Below are 21,087 nucleotides of genomic sequence, written 5' to 3'. Positions count from 1 at the left end.
GACAGGCATTGAACATGTTTTTGGAATTAGTTGTGAATACATGGGATGTATATAAATGTTTCATTGTTTTTATGTTAAAATAGTGTAAAATGGGATATTTCATTTTTGATGGCTTAAAAATAAAATTACTGATTATTGCTGAATGAATGCTGGATAAAGCAACTCGATGAAATATCAGTTTGGAGCGAATTAATGTGACATTTCTGAATTATTCAAATTCACTATTCCTAGTCTTTATTTTCCCAACAAATTAAATGGTACTTACACTTTATTAGCCCTGGTATATTAGTTTGGCAATAAATAAATCAAACTTGCATTTCCTGTTTGCAATTCCTGCCCAATATCATCCTAGCCATGGTTTTCCAAGACGTATGCAAAGGCAATCAAATAAAGAATAGCATAATCACAAGTGCCTTGACAAAAATTCCAGCTTCATTTGCAACTACACTGAAGTCTGCAGCAAGTACAAAACAGTCATTAGTAAAGCCCTTTTGAAAACTTCTTTCTTAAAGATGGCAATGTTTTTTTGCAGAAACTGTTCCTCTGTGCTTCTCAGCCGAATTGCATTATTGCAATATCATCTAAAGATAAAGCTGACCTCCTGGGATTGTTTTTACCTATTTCCTGCATAGATGACCAAAGCAAATCATCTCCAACTATGCCTGTATAAGCTTCAGCCAAAGACTGAAAGAATCTTGCACAACGTGGATACTGAAAAAGGCTTCTTTTCTAGACAGTATCCTGCCAGTTATGGCCAAGAGATGTACTCTTGATCTGACAGTTATCCTTTGTCATCTCTGTACTGTGCTATACTATAATTAACTAGCATCCACCTCATAGCATGGAAACAAGCCCATATATAGCAATTTTTCAAAGAGGAGAAGGGAAATATATGCCATCAAGCTACTGACATGTTGCTCTCACCTTCATGCTGTCTAAAGTGATGGAGAAGGTCATTAGCAATCAACTTCTTCAACACTGCTAAATTGGTGACTACAAGTGTGGTTTTTTCCAGTCAAAATACACATCAAATTTTCTTGACTTGTTATCTACAACATATGCCATGTAAAAGTTTGGAGGGATGTACCATTGCACTTGACATTTCTAAAGCATTTGATATGGACTGGCATCGAGGGCAAATATCCATTTTATGATTTGTCTTTCTGATTGGATTGCAAGTTTTCTCTGAGGTTGTTAACTACATTAGTATACCATGACCAGGTTAAGGATTTTTTAAATTATTATTTTGTTACATAATCTGGAAACCCTCATCTACAAATGAAACATGGAACTATTTTCAATCCATTACAGGCCCTCCTTAAGCAAGGCAGTGGTCTCACACTGTTTAGCAGAATTTATTTCTCACCTAAAAGCAGTCACAAACATCCATGCCCATAACCCTTTTTAGAGACTGAGTACATTAATCTCTCAGTCAACCAGGCCAGAATTGATGCTAATAGACCATTGGCAAATGGTTGCTAGTGCCTGTTGGTAGAATATATAGTGGTAGAGGGTGTTCTCTCTCTCTCTCTTTTCCTCCCTCTTTAGATTTTCCTGTTAATTGAGATGCTCATGTGAATTTCTATTATATTGCTCACCCTCATCTTCATATACATTTTAAATTACCTCTCATTAGAGATTAAGTAAATGACTAATATGTGAAATTGAATTTAATAGCCAATGATTTGGTAACTGAAGACAATTTAGTATCTGATATGCATAGCTTTTTTTTATTACCTACCCATTGTTTTTCTGAGGGTGGCATCTTCCATTTCTTCAACTCATGTGACAGACTGTAGTGCTCAAATGCCTCAAGCTTAAAATTTTTCTTTGACCACTCATCTTCATGCTATCTTTCAGTGGAGTGATGACAACCTAGTTATCTTCATTGCTTCCAAATCATAATTTTTTCTTGCAAAAAGAAAAAAAAATTAGTTCTTCCCTTAACCTTTGATAACTCAGTTCAAAACTAGCTCTTTTCTCAGATTGACACTTAGCCTCCCTGCATGCAATAGATTTTGAACTTTGAATGAGCAGGATTATCATTTCTAAAAAAAGAGAACATGTTGGTGAATAGTTACTTTTCTGGATTGTGAATTTGAAATGTGTTGCTGAGAATTAACTAAGAGGATAATTAAAGTTATCAGTCTTTCATGGTGACAAAAAAAAATTTTTGTCACCATGAAAAGGATACAAATATTTAAAGATGTAATTGGCGCAGGAAGGAAGGAGAGATGAATGAAATGGAAAATTTTCTTTCTACTTATGCACAGCTAAGAGCTTGCACTTCTTCTTTCTAGAAGTCAGGTGTCAATCTGTGCAAGAAAAAATGAACAGTGTTTTTGAACCAAAAATATCTGGTTTGCAAATGCTTTTCAACATTTACTTAATTTAATATAAAGTTATTCGGTTATTATATTATGCATTGTATTCTTTGATGAAGTAGCAATTCATTTCTATTTAATTTTAATTAATTATAGAGTGAAGTGACTTTTTCACTCAAAAATTCAATGTGTTTATCACTGAAAACAGTTGTTCCAACGGAGTTGCATGCTTTATAACATGTTTTTTTTTCCTTTTTCCTGTTGAAGGTAACCATCACAGAAAACTTATTTTTATTGTTGACATTATGCAATATTAGAGTTATTACGTTGTAGCTTGACATCATTTGATTTTTTACTCTTTTTTTTTTTTTTTTTTTTTTTTTTTTGCTACAGAAAATGTAACATGTTTAACTACAATGAACATAATCGTTCTTACCATAGAATTAGGACCAGGACAAATAATCATTCCATCAGCATCAAAAACAAAATTACTTGTTATCAGTGTTTCTCCAACAGAAATAGTATCTCGTGATGATTGGAACTTCAATAACTAGTTGTTGTAGCCCTTTGGTTGAAAAGACCCAGATTCGAATCTGATCTATGACGAGAGGAACCATTATCAGGTGTTACATTATGGATCTCAGGCAGAAATACATAATAGTCAACTTCAACGTTTTTCAGCTATTGTATTAAGTACAGGAATACCTTATCGCGGTTTATAATTCGATACCAAAATTCCGGTTATTGCGATCCAAATTCGAATTATCGCTGTCGCGAGATGTAGCCCACTACATATGCAACCAGTTCGAGTCGCCACTCTCCAGGTATCGCTCTCTTGTAGCGCTTCGTTTTTATCCGACGGCGCCTTCTCACCACTTACCAGTAACTATCCGCCCTTGTCTGAAGTACATGTGGATATTTATTTCTCTGGTTATTCACCCCTACAATGAATGCTAAAAGAAACAAGGATGATTTCAAGTCTACAGCTATCAAGAAGAAATGTAGAGTGTTCAGCTTAGAAGATAAGTTGCATATGATAAATAAGCATGAAGCAGGCATAACCAAAGCCAAAATTGCAAGAGAGTACGGTCTAAATGAATCAACTGTTCGCCATATTTTAGACCACGCTGCAAACTCTAGGGCTTCGATCTAGGACTAAAAGAAATTGAAAAAGGTGATGTTCAGGACCTGCTTCAGTCACATGATAAGGAGCTGGATGATGAAGACCTAATTAACCTCGAGAGAGAGAACGTGCTTACGATGCTCGGATCTGATAATGACGAACAAATTGACTTGGCACCGAAGGAATTTACCCTCAAAGAAATGGACAAAATGTTTAGAATGGCTGAAAATCTTGAACGGCAATCCTAATCTCGAGTGATCACTGAAAGTTCGTCAGGAAATTGAAAATTCCATCTGTTGCTACCGAGTTTTATACGAAGAAAAAAGAAAGAAAAAAATTCCACTAGACAACTCTACACCAATTTTTATCCAAGAAAGAATAATTGTATGTACTGTATGTCCTTATATATAAATAAAGATTAAAGAATAATCTTGTTTTTTCTTAATGAACCTTCATTTTTTACTTAACATGTTTAACACATTTCCTTTTTACTTCATTATAAAATTTAATTAATAGATTTCAAAAATCCTTGGCGTTGATCACCCATTTTACATGCATTATTTATCCCGATTTTTGCGTTATTTTTCGTGGCAACAATAACCGCGATAATCGAGGTATTCCTCTATTAATGGATAATATATGCCTGAAGTATTAAGCAATGCTTCAGGCCTCCAGTAAGCAGATCTCCAGTTTCACACCAAGTAATGGAATATGTCTCCCTCCTAAAGACTTCCATGCCCTTGTCAGTATTCAAACCTGCTGCCTTTCGGTTAGAGAGCAGATATGCTGATGGACTTATTTTTTACAATATGTATCTAAAATTTGGTTAGAAAAATTCATGTTCACTTATCAAGAGAAGTTGTAAACAGTGAAAAAGTTCTGCTTGCACACCTTTAAAATGGAAAAGTGCTATGTCACTTTTTCACCATTCATGCAGTGCACTGCTGCTTCATGTGTACTTATCATATCTTCAGATTCATTAATGCACCGAAGACCTGAAAATCTATATACAGCTATCTAATGTACTTGCAGATCCAGTAATGAAATTATCTTATATGATCAAGTCAGGTTGAACTATATGTATGTTGACCAGTAGCTGCTCATGTTCTTATATGATTATGCTAATAAGTAAATAAAAGCAGAAAATTACTTGTATTTTTAGGAAAGATTCTGTTTTGATTATTTATTAGAGCTGAATATCAATTGAAGAGGGTTTTTGAATGTTAATGCTATGCATGAGATGTTAAGGAGAAAGAAGGAAATCTCTTAGTAAGTTTCTTGAAAAGCTAAGCTAGAAATTGTATTCATTGGAAAAAACAATATGGTGAAGGCTGTTCCAAAGAACAGAAGTTACAGCAAAGGAAGAAAACGAGAAGTTGGTTTAGTAAGTGTTAGGTTGAACTATGTGGATGTTGACCAGTAGCTGCTCATGTTCTTATGATTAGATGAAAGCAGAAGAATTGTTAGTGGTGAGTTTGGCTACAAGCATTCTTCATTATACCTATGAGAAAATGATTGGAGGAAGTGTATGTGTGGATCTCTGGATTAGAGATCCCATAATACATAGAACATACCCTTACAGACATGTATAATGGAGACCCTAATGACATGGCAAGTAATGTGAAGTCATTAGCCTCTATATACGAGTTGCCCAGTCTTGAAGTTATTTCACATGCAAACTTTGTTTGCTTATACTTGGATAATGGATGAAACCAAGAATATAATTTCTTGGCACCTTTAATTTAAAGACAGGAGCATTGAATTTCTGATTATCTTCACTCCATTTGAGAATGGTGAGTAGGTCGGTGCTAAAGGTTTTGGTTATGGAAGATCTTGACACTTGAATTTTTCAGTTCTGTAAGGTTTCTTGAATGAAGAAAGGGAATGGAAAGTCCTGTGACTAGCAAAGCTGAATAGGATTTGAAATTTGATAAAGAAATCCGAGAGAAAATCATATGCCATAACATGCAGTTAATGACCAAAGTGCAACTGGTGATCCAATCACAAAGGGCGGGAATGAGACCATAAAGATGGTAACTTGTAAGAAGGCTTCAAGGCAAATGGTTTGAAAACATGAAGAGTGACTACAGTAATACCCCAATGAATGCTCAGGATGTGTTCCTAGAAGACAAAGTGCTAAACAAAACAGAATTACATGGGATCATTTTAACACGGTGAATACGGATAGGGGAACATGCGACAAAGAATAAATAAGTTTTACTTTAATTTTAAGTTATTTTTATATTGACTTTCCTTTCATGACATCTTGGTTTTGATACACAAACAACTGTTTTAATTTGAAATCATCATAGGCATTACCACCATGATGATTTTAAACCATGTGGCAAGTACATTATCGTATTAGTTGCTTATATCAGATTTTTTTAAAAAACAAGGTTTCAAAATGCACAGTTTAGAGCTTGCTCATCATATATGGATGGCAGGTGTCAACCTGTGCAATAATAAATAAAAAGTTTCCCACAAAAACACCTGACTAGGGTGGTTAGAGGTAATTTTTGACAAAAAAAAATTCATTGATGTTTTAAAGACAAAGTGCCTCGTTAAAAATATCATTTGTCTAACATTGTGCTTAATATATATTACAAGATATAAGAATTATTTTTGTTGTAATTAAGTGAATTTTGCAGTGTTACCCCAAGTAAAAACAGTTGTAAATTAAACAAAAGAATTAGTTATTTTTTTTAACATTGATTTGTTTTTGCTGCTAGGAAGGAAAGAATATTAAACTTTAGAAAAAACAAATTCTCCTTTACATCCATATTTTATCCAAGTGAGCAAACAATAGTTTGTGGAAATAATATTTCCAGAGCATTATAAAAACCTGAACACAGAGTGTACTGTACATGATGGAATACAAAGCTGTAACTTGTATTTAGAGACAGAGAACTACATCAAGTTATGCTTTGTATCTCATAATGTATCTATACAAACTAGCAAAATAGCTCATGTGCACACTCACTACTAACAGCAGGAAAGTTGTTTAATTAAATGTTTGTGTACATTTGTTATGATTTTCTAAGTTTATGATAGTGCATATGATTATTGTTGTGTTGTAAGCCAGCCTGGTTGGCTGAGTGGTGGTGGTGGCGACAGAGAGTTGGAGAATCCCTCTCTTAATAAGTCTGGCCTGCCTGGAGGTGTCAATAATAATAATAAGTATAATAATAACATTTTGTAATGAACTTATATCCATAGTTTTATTTCCCTTTTTATATGTGGGTACTAGGAGAGTTCGACAGTACCCATACATAAAAAGTACCACATATATATATATATATATAGTGAAGATCTGATCCTGACAGCCTCTGTTTTACCTGATTCCAGCTTGTTCTTCACCAAGCTTTTCTTCCACAATTCCTCTCAACTTTCTCAAGTATACTTGCATAAATCTTGCTTGTAAGGTACTATTCACTTTCAATATGAAATTCAATTTTATTGAATTTCATATTGAAAAGAATAATGTAAGAAAGTTTTAAAGCGAATAAAAATTGAGCAGCTCTCAGACTGATTCAGCCAGAGAGGCATGTGGCGGGGTTGTGTACAAGGATAGAAAAATATATAAAGAAAAAGATAGTCCGTGGTGGACACAGGAAGTTAGAGGTGGTAAAGGAAAAGAAGAAATCATATCAAAAGTTCCTGGCAAATAAGTCAGCTTATGCTCTTATAGAATACAGAGACAGATGTAAGAAAGTGAAAAACTGTGTAAAACTATCAAAACAAAAGTCATGGGAGGACTTTGGCAAGAACATAGAAAATAAATATCAAGAAGGTGGTAAGATATTCTGGAGGTTGTTGAAGAAGTTTAGAAATGGAGGAAAGAGGGCTGTAAAAGGAGTTAGAGATGATAAAGGTGACATGAAAACAGAAGAAAAAGATATCCTTGAAGTATGGAGTAATTACTTTGAAAAACTGCTAAATGAAACAAGCAGTGATGACAGCACAGTGGTAAAAAACACTCAACAGGCATACAGTCAGGAATTCATATCCATACTTGAAGTAGAAAAAGCCATCAAAGGGTTGAAATGTGGAAAGGCAGCAGGAGTAGATGGTATTCTACCAGAAATGCTGAAGTATGGTAGTCCGTGGTGGATATAAAAGTCTTATAGTGGCTGCACTGCATAGTTCAGAAAGCCTCTACAAAGGGACGAATTCCCAATAATTGGAGTAGAGCTCTAATAGTGCCCATATATAAAAAGGAAAACAAAACTGAATGTAAGAATTACAGAGGTATTTCCCTACTGAGTGTTCCATGGCAAGATCTATTGAAGTATACTTGAGAAACGATTGAGAAGAATTGTGGAAGAAAAGCTTGGTGAAGAACAAGCTGGATTCAGGTCAAATAGAGGCGGTCAGGATCAGATCTTCACTTTACGACAGATAGTCAAGAAAGCATGGGAATATAGCAAATATCTATATTTAAGTTTTGTCGATCTGGAAAAGGCATATGACAAGGTGCCAAGAGAGAAGCTATTCAATACGCTACAGTTATATGGTGTCAATGGGGCATTATATCAAGCAATACTAAGTCTGTATTTGAGTTGTAAGTCGGCAGTTAGAATTCAAGGATGTACAGGAAGATGGTTTAATGTTAAATCTGGTGTGAGACAAGGATGTGCATTATCTCCTCTGTTATTCATTATCTATATGAATCACATTATGAAGGAAAGGGGTATTAAACATGATATCAGAATTGGAGATGTTAATGTCAGCTCTTTGCTTTATGCGGATGATGTTATACTTCCGAATAAATCCGCTACAAGTTTGCAAGATTCCGTGACTAAATTGAATAACTGTTGTAACAGATATGGTATGAATGTCAGCATGACAAAGACAATGAAAATAGGCAGAATCATTGAAAATGTCAACTGTGTTGTGAATGGAGAACCTGTGGAACAAGTGAAACATTTCAGCTACTTAGGCACGATTTTTAGTGAAGATGGTAAATTAAATATAGAAATAGACAACAGAATCAGCAAAGCTGGTATGGTGGGAAGTCAATTGAATAAATTCATATGGAATAAGAGAGAAATTAGTCGGAACACTAAATTAGCTGTATACAAGACAGTGTTCAAACCAGTTTTAACTTATGGATATGAGAGCTGGGTCAGAAGTAAAACACTTGACCAAAGGCTAGAGACCGCAGATATGAGAGTCCTGAGAAAGATTATAGGCATAAACAGATGGCAACAATGGCAATATCATATTAAAAATGAGGATAGATTATTAGGATAGTATATAGTATAAACGAAGATAGTATGTTATTATAACAGTAATAGACTTATTTGGAGAAAATTGTAGATAGGAAGTTAGTAATGATGTAAATTTTTCATGTAGTACTATCATATCCTGTACACCCCTTGAGGTTACATGGCAGGAATTTGATGATAGTTTTTTTTCGGTAAGGTCAAAAAACCTTGTTGAAGTTTGTTTTTCCTGCATGCCTGAAATTTCCAGATGTTTTATAAAGTTACTTTAGACTATTCATTTCATAGATGTGTAAATCATTTTAAGTCATATCATGTCCTTGATATATCATACGTATATTTTCCATAAATCTTAGTCTTTGATCTCTGCATTCCCTCTTTCCATTTTTATTTATTTGTACCATTATGATTGTACTTATAATGCACTGTTTTTTTTTACCATGTGGCAAGTACATTATCATATTAGTTGCTTATAACAATTTTAAAAAAAAGTTTTGAAATGCACAGTTTAGAGCTTGCTCATCATATATGGATGACAGGTGTCAACCTGTGCAATAGCAAATTAAAAGTTTCCCACAAAAATACCTGACTAAGGTAGTTGGAGGTAACTTTTGACAGAAATTTAAAAGCATTGATGTTTAAAAGACAGAAACGTGCCTCATTAAATATGACATATGCTAACGTTATGCTTAATGTATATTACAAGATATACGAAAATTATTTTTTGTTATAATTAAATGTACTTTTCATTGTCTGAATTTACAATACTGTCAAGTAAAAACTAAGATGTTTTTATTTTACTCTTAACAAAATGAAATTTCACATTTGATGTCTATAAATGCCATATGTGCCATATGGTCACTCCCCTACCTCACTGCATTTGGGGCATGAAGCCTTCTGATATAAGAAGCGCAGAGTCGCAGGTGCCCTTTACACAGAGAGTTAGAACAGTCACAAGCATCCATGCCCACAACCTCTTGACTGGATACACTAACCACTCAGCCAACCAGGCTGGCATAACAAAATGTGCATCATTAAATATATGACATTTGTCTAATTACGCTTAATGTATATTACAAGATATAAGAAAGTTATATTTTGCATTGTCTTGGTCTTCCTCTGGATCTTTTTTTTTCTTACCATTCTGACAGAGAACACTTGTTTTGCTAATCTTTCCTCGCCATTCTGTTCAAGTGACCATACCACCTGAGATTGGCTCTGCTAACGCATTCCTGGATGCTGACAATGTCAAGTTCTTTTCTAATATCCTTGTTTTTAATATGATATTACCATTGATACCATCTGTTCACCCCTACCCCCAATCTTTCTCAGGACTCATATCTATGGTCTCTAGTCTTTGGTTAATTCTCCATAGAATACTGTGGAAGAAAGCCACGATAATACACCGTAGTAAATACAAATATGAAAGGCGTGGAATCAGCTTTCAGCCCTAAGAAACAATCCAAACCTCAACAAATTTGACTTCATGGGACTGCCTCAAATTTGGGAAACCTACATCAGAAGACCTTCAGCCCAGTTGCCCAAGAATACCAACATTGCTCACTAGGGGGAACCATCAGGACTTTAGGAGAAATAATAGCTTCCTGCTTTTTCCTCACTTACTGTTTGTTGTGCTTGCGTGCAAGTGTCTTGTTCTTAAGTTTCTTGACAATGACAACGTGATGTTGCCGAAATATTGAAGTATATTAAAATTTATTTTAATTTATATCCTAGTTGACGTAATTTCCTTAAATTATTTAGTAAAAAATCCATAACCAATGTCTAAGCCTTTCCACGAGAATTACGATAATCCACGGAGATGATGTCGCACATAAAGCATGCCATTATAGTTAAATGAAGTTAAAGCTATCAAGACAACTGAATCGTCTCACCTTCCTAAAACACTGCCGGGATAACCAGGTAATTCCTAACTGTGTCAAATTTAAGCACCATTTCTCTTCGAAGGTTCTTCGTATTTATAACTGTGCCAGCCAACCCTTGCTCAGGAAACAAATCGCCACGACTCCAGTTTCCTGAATGATGCTAACTTAGCTATCCAGGCACTCGAAGATGACCTTTCAAGCACCTGAAGCCACGAAATTTGGTCTGTTTTATACGACATTTTGTGCACTGCAGCAGAGAAAGAATTTAAAAAAGTATGAGATCGACACATCAAAAAATTTGAAAATTTAAAAAAGAACTATCTTGAAACCACAACTTCCTACCGAAACTGTAGTTAACCTTTCGTCACTTAGTGTGAAACCTAAAGCACTTGACGCCTTCGCACATGACCACAACTTCACCAGTGCGCCTAGAATACCTGCTGAAGATATTATGATACGAATTGAACGCAGGATACGACACCTTCCAAACCACGTCGCCAACAATATTAGACTGGAAGTGGCTTATGTTCTGAACAAAGCTAAACCGCCAAAAGGCAACATGCCCAGTAAGGAAATAAATCTCTACTAGAATTAAAGAAAAACAAGAAAATAATAATCACCAAAGCTGATAAAAGGAATGCCACAGTATTGCTTAACCAAAAGGATTACACAGGTAAGCTGAAAGCTCTATTGTTAGATCGGTCTACTTACCTCCCTATCAAGTACAATCCCATCATTATCATCATCATCAAATTCCTGCCATACCCTCAAGGGGTGTACAGGATATGATAGTACTACAAAAAAAAAAATTGCATCATTACTAACCTCCTATCTACAATTTTCCTCCAAATCAGTCTGTTACTTGTCAAAACTCCGACATTATCAGATCTTATATTTCTATCGTCTAAGGCACTTTGTACCGTATCAATCCACCTACATCTTGGTCTTCCTCTGGGTCTTTTTGCTGCCAACCCAGCACAGAACACTTGTTTTGCTAATCTTTCTTCACCCATTCTGTTTAGTGACCATATAACCTCAGATTAGCTCTGCTAACGCATTCCTGGATGCTGACAATGTCAGGTTCTTTCCTAATATCCTCATTTTTAATATGATATTGCCATTGATGTCATCTGTTCATGCCTCTAATCTTTCTCAGGCATAAATCTTACCAGGAACACTCATTAGAGAAATACCTCTGTAATTCTCACATTCAGTTTTATTTCCCTTTTTATATATGGGTACTCTAACCGTCTGGAATTCAACCATCCGTCCAGGCCTTGTGCAGTATGCAGTGCAGACACTGTAAGCCTTTAATACTTCCATAGTTACGCATTTCTGGTGGAATATCATCCACTCTAGCTGCCTTATTACATTTCAGGCTTTTGGTGGCTTTTTCTACTTCAAGTATGGATATATTGTTTTGTACCACTGTGCTGTCACTGATTGTTTCATTTAGCAATTTTTCGAAGTAATTACATCATACATCGAGGGTTTCTTTTTCTCCATTTTTCAGGTCACCTTTATCATCTCTAATTCCTTTTGCAGCACTCTTTCCTCCGTTTTTGAACTTTTTCAACGACCTCCAGAATATCTTGCCACCTTCTTGATAATTATTTTCTGTGTTCTTACCCAAGTCCTCCCATGACTTTGTTTAGCTAGTTTTATACAGCGTTTAGCTTTCTTACATTTGTGTCCATTTTCTCTAAGAGCAAGATTCTTTCATAATGTGATCCATATAGATAATGAATAACTGAGGGGAATAATGTACATCCTTGTCTCACACCAGATTTAACATTAAACTATCTTCCTGTACTTCTTTCATTTCTAACTGCTGACTTGCAACTCAAATAAAGACTAAGAATTGCTTGATATAATGCCCCATTGACACCATATAACTGTAGTGTAATCTTTTGTCGATTTCCAGATCGGCAAAACTTAAATACAGATCTTTGTTATATTCCCATGCTTTCTCAACTAATTGTCGTAAAGTGAAGATCTGATCCTGACAGCCTCTATTTGGCCTGAATTCAGCTTGTTCTTCACAAAGCTTTTCTTCCACAATTCTTGAAAGTTTATTTTTCACTTGGTTAGAGTATAATAAATTTAGTTTAATCCTTTATCCAAGTGTGAGCAAACAAAGTTTGTGCCTGAAAGTATCTTCAGGACTGGGGTAAGGTGGTGCAACACCAGGACGACTCCTTTTAAAGGTGGTGCAAGCTACTATCACTCCTATCTCAGTATCTCCCATAATGCACTTGGCCTGGCTCCCACTGAAGAGACCTCAATAAAGGTCGAAACTAGTCTGGGTAGTGGCCCTCCCCTTAATGCATAACATTAGACATATCCGCAAGGAGATGTGTTTTGCATTATGGGAGATACTGAGATAGGATTGATAGTAGCTTGCTCCACCTTTGCAGGGAGTCGTCCTGGTGTTGCACCACCTTACCCCAGCCCTGAAGATACTTTCAGGTGCAAACTTTGTTTGCTCACACTTGGATAAAGGATTAAACTAAATTATTCCACAATTCTTCTCAAGTATGCTTGCATAGATCTTGCCATTGAACACTCAGTAGGGAAATACCTCTGTAATTCTCACATTCAGTTTTATTTCCCTTTTTATATATGGGTACTATTAGAGCTCTATTCCAATTATCAGGAATTCATCCATCTGTCCAAGCTTTCTGAACTATGCAGTGCAGCCACTCTAAAACTTTTATACCACACTTCAGCATTTCTGGTCGAATATTATTTACATCAAGTATGGATATATATTCCTGACTATGCCTATTGAGCATTTTTTACCACTGTGCTATCACTGCTTGTTTCGTTTAACAATTTTTCGAAGTAATTACTACATACTTCAAGGATATCATCTTCTCCCATTTTCATGTCACCTTTATCATCTCTAACTCCTTTTACAGCACTCTCCTCCATTTCTAAGCTTCAACAACTTCCAGAATATCTTACACCTTTTTGATATTTATTTTCTTGTCATGGGAGGACTATTCTTGCCAAAGTCCTCTCATGACTTTTGTTTAGCTAGTTTTATGTAGTGTTTAGCTTTCTTACATTTGTCTCTGTATTCTCTAAAAGCACAAGCTGACTTATTTGCCACTGACTTGATATGCTTTCTTCTTTTCCTTGACTGCCTCTTTAACTTCCAGTGTCCACCATGGAGTTCTGATTTTTCTATCCTTGCAGAATTCACGACATGCTCTCTGGCCGAATCAGTCTGAGAGCTGCTCAACTTTTATTCGCTTTAAAACTTTCTTACATGTTAATCTTTTCAATATGAAATTCAATTTTATCCTGCTCAAGACTAAATGGAGATCACTTCCTATTTCAAATCCTCTGCACACTAGTGTCCTGCACAAGGGAGAAAACCTCGCTATTGTATGCCCACCATTTGTAGGTCTCTCCTTGGCATTTTTCCAAGAATAGTCTACTCCTGCTGAAGGGGAAAAAGAAATGATGTACGAATTGATCGTCAACATGCGAAATCACATGCTTTCTTGTCTGTCGCTGTACTAGTAGTATCTTGATTTTTGCTGCCGGTTTTTTGTTATTTTTTATTTTTTTATTATTAATTTGTACGATGGATCCAGTACAGTCAACAAGTTTTGTTGTTAAACATTTCAGTAGCTTTTGCAAAAGAATATTGAATAATGTGCTGACATTCTGTGAAAAAGAATCATCAGAAGGCCATCTCCTAGTTCCCCTTTCTCAAGTTATAAAACATGCAATTGCGGGTGTATCGGGGTCGACTGTTAAAAGAATTCGTAGGGAATCAAAAGGTGAAGGTAAGCCAGAATTTAAATCTCCTAAAAAAAGCGCCAGAGAAAGAAAACGATCGAAACCATAGCTTTTTGAATGATTTTGATGTAGACGTTATAAGAACTATTCACGAATTTTACGTGGTCGAGAAAAGAGTTCCAATTGTTCCAAAATTGCTTCCTGTGCTTAAAGAAAAATTAATTTTCCTTGGAAAAGAGAAACTTTAAGGATAATACTTTATGAAATCAGATTTTGTTTTAAAAAGTCTCAGAATAAAAGGAAACTTATCATGGATCGAAGTGACATTGTTTTATCTAGAACGCAGTATTTGAGAGCAGTGAGACGTTTGAGGGAGGAGAAAAGACCGATTGTGTATCCAGATGAAACTTGGATTGATAGTAATTTAACTGATGGAAAATGTTGGCAGTCTAAAGAAGAACGTGCAGTGCTACAAACCGGAAATGCCTTGTGACGCATAATAATTTTGTGTGTGGGTGGAGAAATGGGTTTTTTACCGAATTCAAACTTACTATACAAAGCCTATTCAACTACTGGAGATTACCATGGGCAGAAGAAAAACCGATTCCAAGCCTTCCTAAAAATGCTGTTATAATTGATAACGCTTCATATCACTCTATTCGATTAAACAAAGTTCCAAATTGTTCTAATAAGAAGCAAGTTCTTATGGATTGGCTCTCTGCAAATAACATTTCTCGTTCCCCAGATATGCCAAAAATTGCTTAATTTCGTCAAAAGAAACTTGCCCTATTTAAATTCGACATGATGCTCAAAAAGCATGGATTTATAGCTTTGAGGCTACCACCATATCATTGCGATATTAATGCTATTGAGTATGTTTGGGCAGAAGTGAAAAGTTTCGTTCGGCATCGCAACGTAACTGGTTGACATGTCGAAACTTTTTAAGCTTTCAGAACAGGTGATTGAAAATATTACAGTTCAAAACTGGGGAAAATATTGCTCTCGTGTCACCTCATTGGAAAAAGGATTTGATAGTGGTATTTTTTTCCAACTTTTTTTGCATGGGTTTGTTAAAAGAGTCACAACAAGTCTAATTAATCAATTTAGGACATTAAAGTGTCTCAGTTCTCTCAACTGTAAGTTTAGAATATCTAAGTTCATTTGAAAATATTTCTGTTTTTATGTATAATTAGTTTTATTTTATAGAAAACTTTCTTAAAAATAAACTTAGTTAAATTTTTGTTTTATGGTATACCATTTTTAATTTTGTTTATACTCTACGTACATTTTCCAACTGTTATACAAGCAAAATAGTTACACTTTAAAAACAGCAATGTTCTTAAAAGAAAAGCTAAATTTTCCAACCTGTAATAGTAAACAAACTCATCCCAGAAGACAGATTGATTACCCTATTATCGGAATGGATTCTTCTTTTTCTGACACGCGCAGAAGTGTCGAAGGATCTCTAATTGGCTTCCAAACTATATCAACATTAACATAGTGAATGAGACTTTTCTTTTTCATTGCCTTTCCATGTGAATTTGTGCACATTTTTATGTTGGAACATTATTATTAGGCACCTCCAAGGAGTCCGTAGACTCGAGAGAGGGGCACCTGCTCTACAACTCCACCAACTCACCGCAACTACACCAACGCCATCTACCACCTACCACTACCACTGGTATTTCCACAATCACAAACATCCATTGTGTTAGTAATAACCAGTCCATGTCCTGAGCAGAAATCCAACAGGTATTTGCCATTATTATTCGCTTTGCTTTTTTCTCCAAATTTTCCCAAAATATTTTTGGATGTCTGACAATCATTTTCTACTCTGCTGTTTAGATTCCCAACAAGGCCCAACTTTTTATTTTTCATTGTGTCAATTTCTTCCTCTAAAGCCTCAAAAAAATTCCTCCATTTCTTCTGCCTTAGTAGAATCTTCTGTAGGACTATAGGCACAAATAATCCAGTTTTCCATTCTGACATTTGCCTGGATCACTCTACTTGATATTGCCTGCTATTTAAGATTAGGTTCGTGTTTAGTGTTGAATACTATGGCTGTCCCTTCTTTTCCTTGATTGTCATTGCCTGAATATAATATTTTGTATTTATTGTTCAGAAAGGTCTTACTAGTTTGAGTCTTGTTTCAATCACTCCTATTATATTGATCTGGTACTTATACAATTCTTCATCTAGCTCCATTTCTTTGGGATTCAGGCTTACGTTGATAGTACCGATCATGAACTGTGGTGATGTTGAGTTGGGTTGTTTTAGGATTTGTTCCAGTAGCTAACTTTTTTTTGCTGTTTGCTCTTATTCCCTGGCAAAAACAATGGGAGCTTTGTTTAACCACCCCAGCCGGCATGAAATTTTGTCATGTTGTACCATCATTTTATATTGTGGTTTAAGCCAATAAGAATACAATTTGGTCAGCTAAATCCCAAATTGCTAGCCCATTCTTGTTTGTTCAGTATCTAAGTAGATACCTAACAAGGTTGCACCACAAGGAGGTGAGGATTGGACATTAGGTCAGAAGTCCTGGTCGGTTGTCTGCATTCCTTTAAAAGCAGTGGTTCTCAACTAGTGTTTTTTTCCCCAGAACACTTGTATCCTGCATACTGCTTACAAGTGTTCCATCGGTGAAAGATGTCACATGACACAGTTCTGAGTGAAAAAAAGTATCTTTGGAAATACCACATATCAGAAAAAAAATACACCAGAATCCATCGCTCTAATAAAAATGCCGAGGGAATTATTTCAGTTATAACAGAACATTTTACAATGTTGGAAGAAAAGATTTCGAGTTAACTTTCCTTCCTTAAATACACCCAATTATGACTGGATACGAAATTTATTTGGCACAGTTAATACATCGAGTTGGGAATTATCATTACAAGAAGAATTAGTAACCTTGTCAATGGGTAGTACTCTAAAAATAATTCTCTGAAATAACTCTTATGGAATTTTGGATTTTTGTTCAAGCTGAATACCCAGCACAAGGATACTGAAAATTTTGTTATAGTTTTCAACGTAATTTGTGTGAGCTCGGTTTCTCAATATTAACCAATATAAAAACTAAAAAGCATGAAAGACTTACTAATATAGACAAAGAGATGAGGATAGCTATATCACCTATTAGACCTGAATATTGCTGAAATCTGCAAAAGCCGACAAGCTCAACTATCGCATTAAAATAAGTTCTCTTTTATAAAAGGCAAGTCTGTGCATATTTTAATTGTTAGTTTTATGACCGTAATGCTTTTGTGTTCCCCAAATTTTTCATATAATCAAAAGTGTTTGACTTTGAAAGGGTTAAAGAACCACTTCTTTTAAAGATTATGTGGAGGTTTCCTCTCAGTTGTACAGCTTTGACCCTTAACCACTCCTGGGTTTACTACATGGTTTTTTGAATTCTAATTATTTTTGGAAGCCTATAATTAAGTTTTTGGAAAAATTTTCCTCATTAATAAAGATTGAAACTGGTCTTGATTATTGATTTGTACCATGATGTTTGGCATTGTATGTTCCTAAAGATGTGTTATATATATTGTGTGATACAAAGAGTAGCTTAACGTGAAGATACCATGTGCAGACTTTAGTTTGCTTACACTTGTGAAATAAACTTGATTCAATCATTGTTCTATGACTCTGAGGACATCTCTGCTGTGCCATGGATGTTTGCAAATGTCTGTCGTGATTATGAGTAACCAAATGACATTATTTGGTTTCATGATCAGAATTTCTGGATTATGTTATCCATAGCCCATCTATAATATTAAGCTAAGTCAGTTTATGTTTTGAATGCCTGATATTGGCTGAACAGAAATATAACTGCAAGATACAAATGCATGATGTCAGATAGTGTTACTAGGGTGAAAGAAAATTTATTTTCATTTTTTTTTAATCCTATCATTGGAAAAATGAATGCAACATTGCATATTTATCAGAAATCTCCATGCAAGCTAATCTATTGCTTAAGTTTTGACATATTCTACCCACTATTCACTTGTTAAATTTGAGTATATACTCCATTTCTCTTTAATAGGGCAGACTATACGTAAGTTAATCAAAAGTGGCTTGATTATCCGTAAGCCTGTAGCAGTTCATTCTCGTGCCAGGGTTAGGAAAAACACTGAGGCTCGCCGTAAAGGAAGACATTGTGGTCCTGGCAAAAGAAAAGGTACTGCAAATGCTCGTATGCCAAGAAAAGTGGTATGGATAAGAAGAATGAGAGTGTTGCGTCGACTGTTGAAGAAATACCGAGAGGCTAAAAAGATTGACAGACACCTGTAAGTTTGTTTCTTATACTTGGTGTACTCATTGATGTTTGATATTATTAATTTCATAGTTGTGTGAGGTGTTTAATACTTGTTTGGACTTGAAATGCTCTGAATGAGTTGATTAAATAATTACATAAATACTGAATTGAGATGAAATAATGAATCTCAGCAAACTTCCATCTATCAACTGCTTTTCACTTTGCAGTTGGGTCGGTTTTCCTTTCTATTTGCACACATGAAGCTTCCTCTCTTCAGATTTCCACACTAATATTGTGGTACTTAGCATTAGTGGGGGGAAAGCACTGCATGCTTTCACTCTGTTTTTTTTTTTTTCTTTTTTGCTTAAGTGACCTCACACTGACTTCAAATTTGACAAACCTTGTGGTGCAGTCATTTGAAGCCTCAAGATCATCCATAACCCATGTATATTTACCATTGTAGGATATGATAACCTTGTGATCTTTAATGCTACCAAAATATAATCCTGTCCCATTTCTTGCATGAAAGATCCCAGTTCCTTTTAATATTAGATGTGGGTTATAAATCATAATCTTGTATTATAACAGAAAAGATTCTGTAATGTAATCCTTTGTAATTAACATGTTCACACCAGACAGGGAAGAATTGTCTTAGAGAAATTGTTTTGTGCTTTGTTTTTTTATTGGACATGCATACTATGAATTGTCCTTTCTCTTGAAGTATAATTAACAGTAAGTCAGAATATGTATAATTAGCATAGAATAGTGAATTGGATATCAACCAGTAAACTAGAGACGAGAATCACACGTGCATGAATAACAGACTTAAAGCAGAAAAGAAAAGTTATAAAGAGGAGAGAGAAAAATATACCAAGTAACAGGATTTCTGTATTCCAAATACAGTAAACTACAAAATGGAGTAAATTGCAAATGTGCTAAATATTTATCAGTAATAATAATAATTTATTTATTTATTCTTAAGGAGCAGTTATATAATCTGAGGGATTCAATGGGAAAATATTAATAGTATGTTCAGTAATGACATGGAAATTTAATTAGTTGTTAAAATTCATCATCATGCTTTTCAGGGATTTAGGCCTAGAGTGGCCTGTTCAAGTCTTAGAAGTCATCGTTGAATCTCTTTAGAGGACGTCCTGGTTTTTTTTTGTAATGGTTTGTAATTTAAAGCTTGTTTTGGTAATCTTTCTGTTTTCATTCTTTCAACATGTTCCATCCCTTTAGGTTTATATTTAAAAAAATTTTTCTATTACTGATTCCTGGTTTAATTCTTTATTTCTTCATTTCTTTTGTGATCAGATAGATTACTTTGCAGTTTTTCTCATAAACTTCTTTTTGTTTTATTGTCCAGATTTCACTTCCATACAATCGGACTAGTAGGGCTAATGTATTGTATACTTTTAGTCTGGTTTGTTTTTTTGAAAGAGGTTAGGTTTAAATATAGAGCTAATTACACCTGTTATTTTTAAATATTTCACAATTTTTTGGTTTATATCGCTTTTATTTTCATATGTAATCATATATCCTAGGTAGTTAAAGGACTTCACCTGTTCTAAAAAAGAATCCTTCCCAATATCATTAATGTACAGATTGAATAAATAACAGTGGACCAAGCACTGATCCTTGTGGTACACCACTGGTTACCTTAAATCTTGTAAACTCGCATCCCCTGTAGAGATCACTTTTTGATGTCAGTCAGCCCATCCTCTTATCCATTCTAATATTCTATAGGATTACCATACATTACCATAGGATTACCATACATTATTAGCTTTAGAAACTGTTTTATCCGATTACACGTCAACATGAGTCTACTTCTCTCCAGCTACCTATCTTTCTTTTCTGTCAACCTTACAAGCATTTTCTGCCGCTTGAAAAGTCACCAATATTTTATGATATGCAATAAAAATAAAACGATTGTTTATTCTTGTAATTCATTCCCCTTTCTATGCCATATCTTCACAGTTGCTGAACATTTTATTCTACACATTAATAGTGTGATTATATTTCAAGGTAATTTTAAAAAGAGAATGGTGTATTTAAATATACCTTTCTATTTTTTATTACATTTGAAATATGGAAAACAGATGAAGACTGATTACCATGAAAATGGGAGGAATGGTGAAAATATGCATGTGACAATGTTTATGTAGCTGTGTTAATGATGGGAATGAGCATTATCATGGAAGTGATGAGAGATCAATTTCCAATTTACATTTGCCTGCACATGAGGGACTAGAGATGAAGAGAGAGCTGCAAGTTGTGCAAGTTGTCCAACTGTGCCATGCAGCCTACACAAATGCTAGGAGTATCATAAACATAGGGGTAGAATTTGATGCTTTGGTCAATATTTGGGGCCTCAGATTGTAGACGTCAATGAGACTTGGCTATCAGAATCAGACATACTAACTGTAACAAGCAGTATAATGGGTACAGTATTTTTAGAAAGGATAGACAGGAAAGGAAAGAAGGGGATAAGATGCACTGCTACTGGTATCAG

The 21,087-nt window shown here is 34.9% G+C and overlaps 1 protein-coding gene across 1 annotated transcript in view; it reads left to right on the top strand.

The window, feature by feature from the left end:
- LOC150100973 (large ribosomal subunit protein eL19-like) overlaps positions 1–21,087 on the top strand; it is a 62,720-nt gene that overhangs the window by 21,844 nt on the left and 19,789 nt on the right. The window contains exon 3 of the mRNA XM_090401488.1: positions 18,357–18,600. Within this exon, the coding sequence (XP_090257614.1) occupies positions 18,357–18,600 (244 nt within the window). The remainder of the gene's footprint in view (positions 1–18,356; positions 18,601–21,087) is intronic.

This window comes from Typopeltis vanoorti, chromosome 12 (genome assembly GCF_054136105.1).
Source record: "Typopeltis vanoorti isolate ZY-2024b chromosome 12, IOZ_Tvanoo_1.0, whole genome shotgun sequence".
NCBI lineage: Eukaryota > Metazoa > Arthropoda > Arachnida > Uropygi > Thelyphonidae > Typopeltis > Typopeltis vanoorti.
The sequence above is the reverse complement of the archived record's forward strand: the minus strand, read 5'-3'. Positions and strand labels throughout refer to the sequence as shown.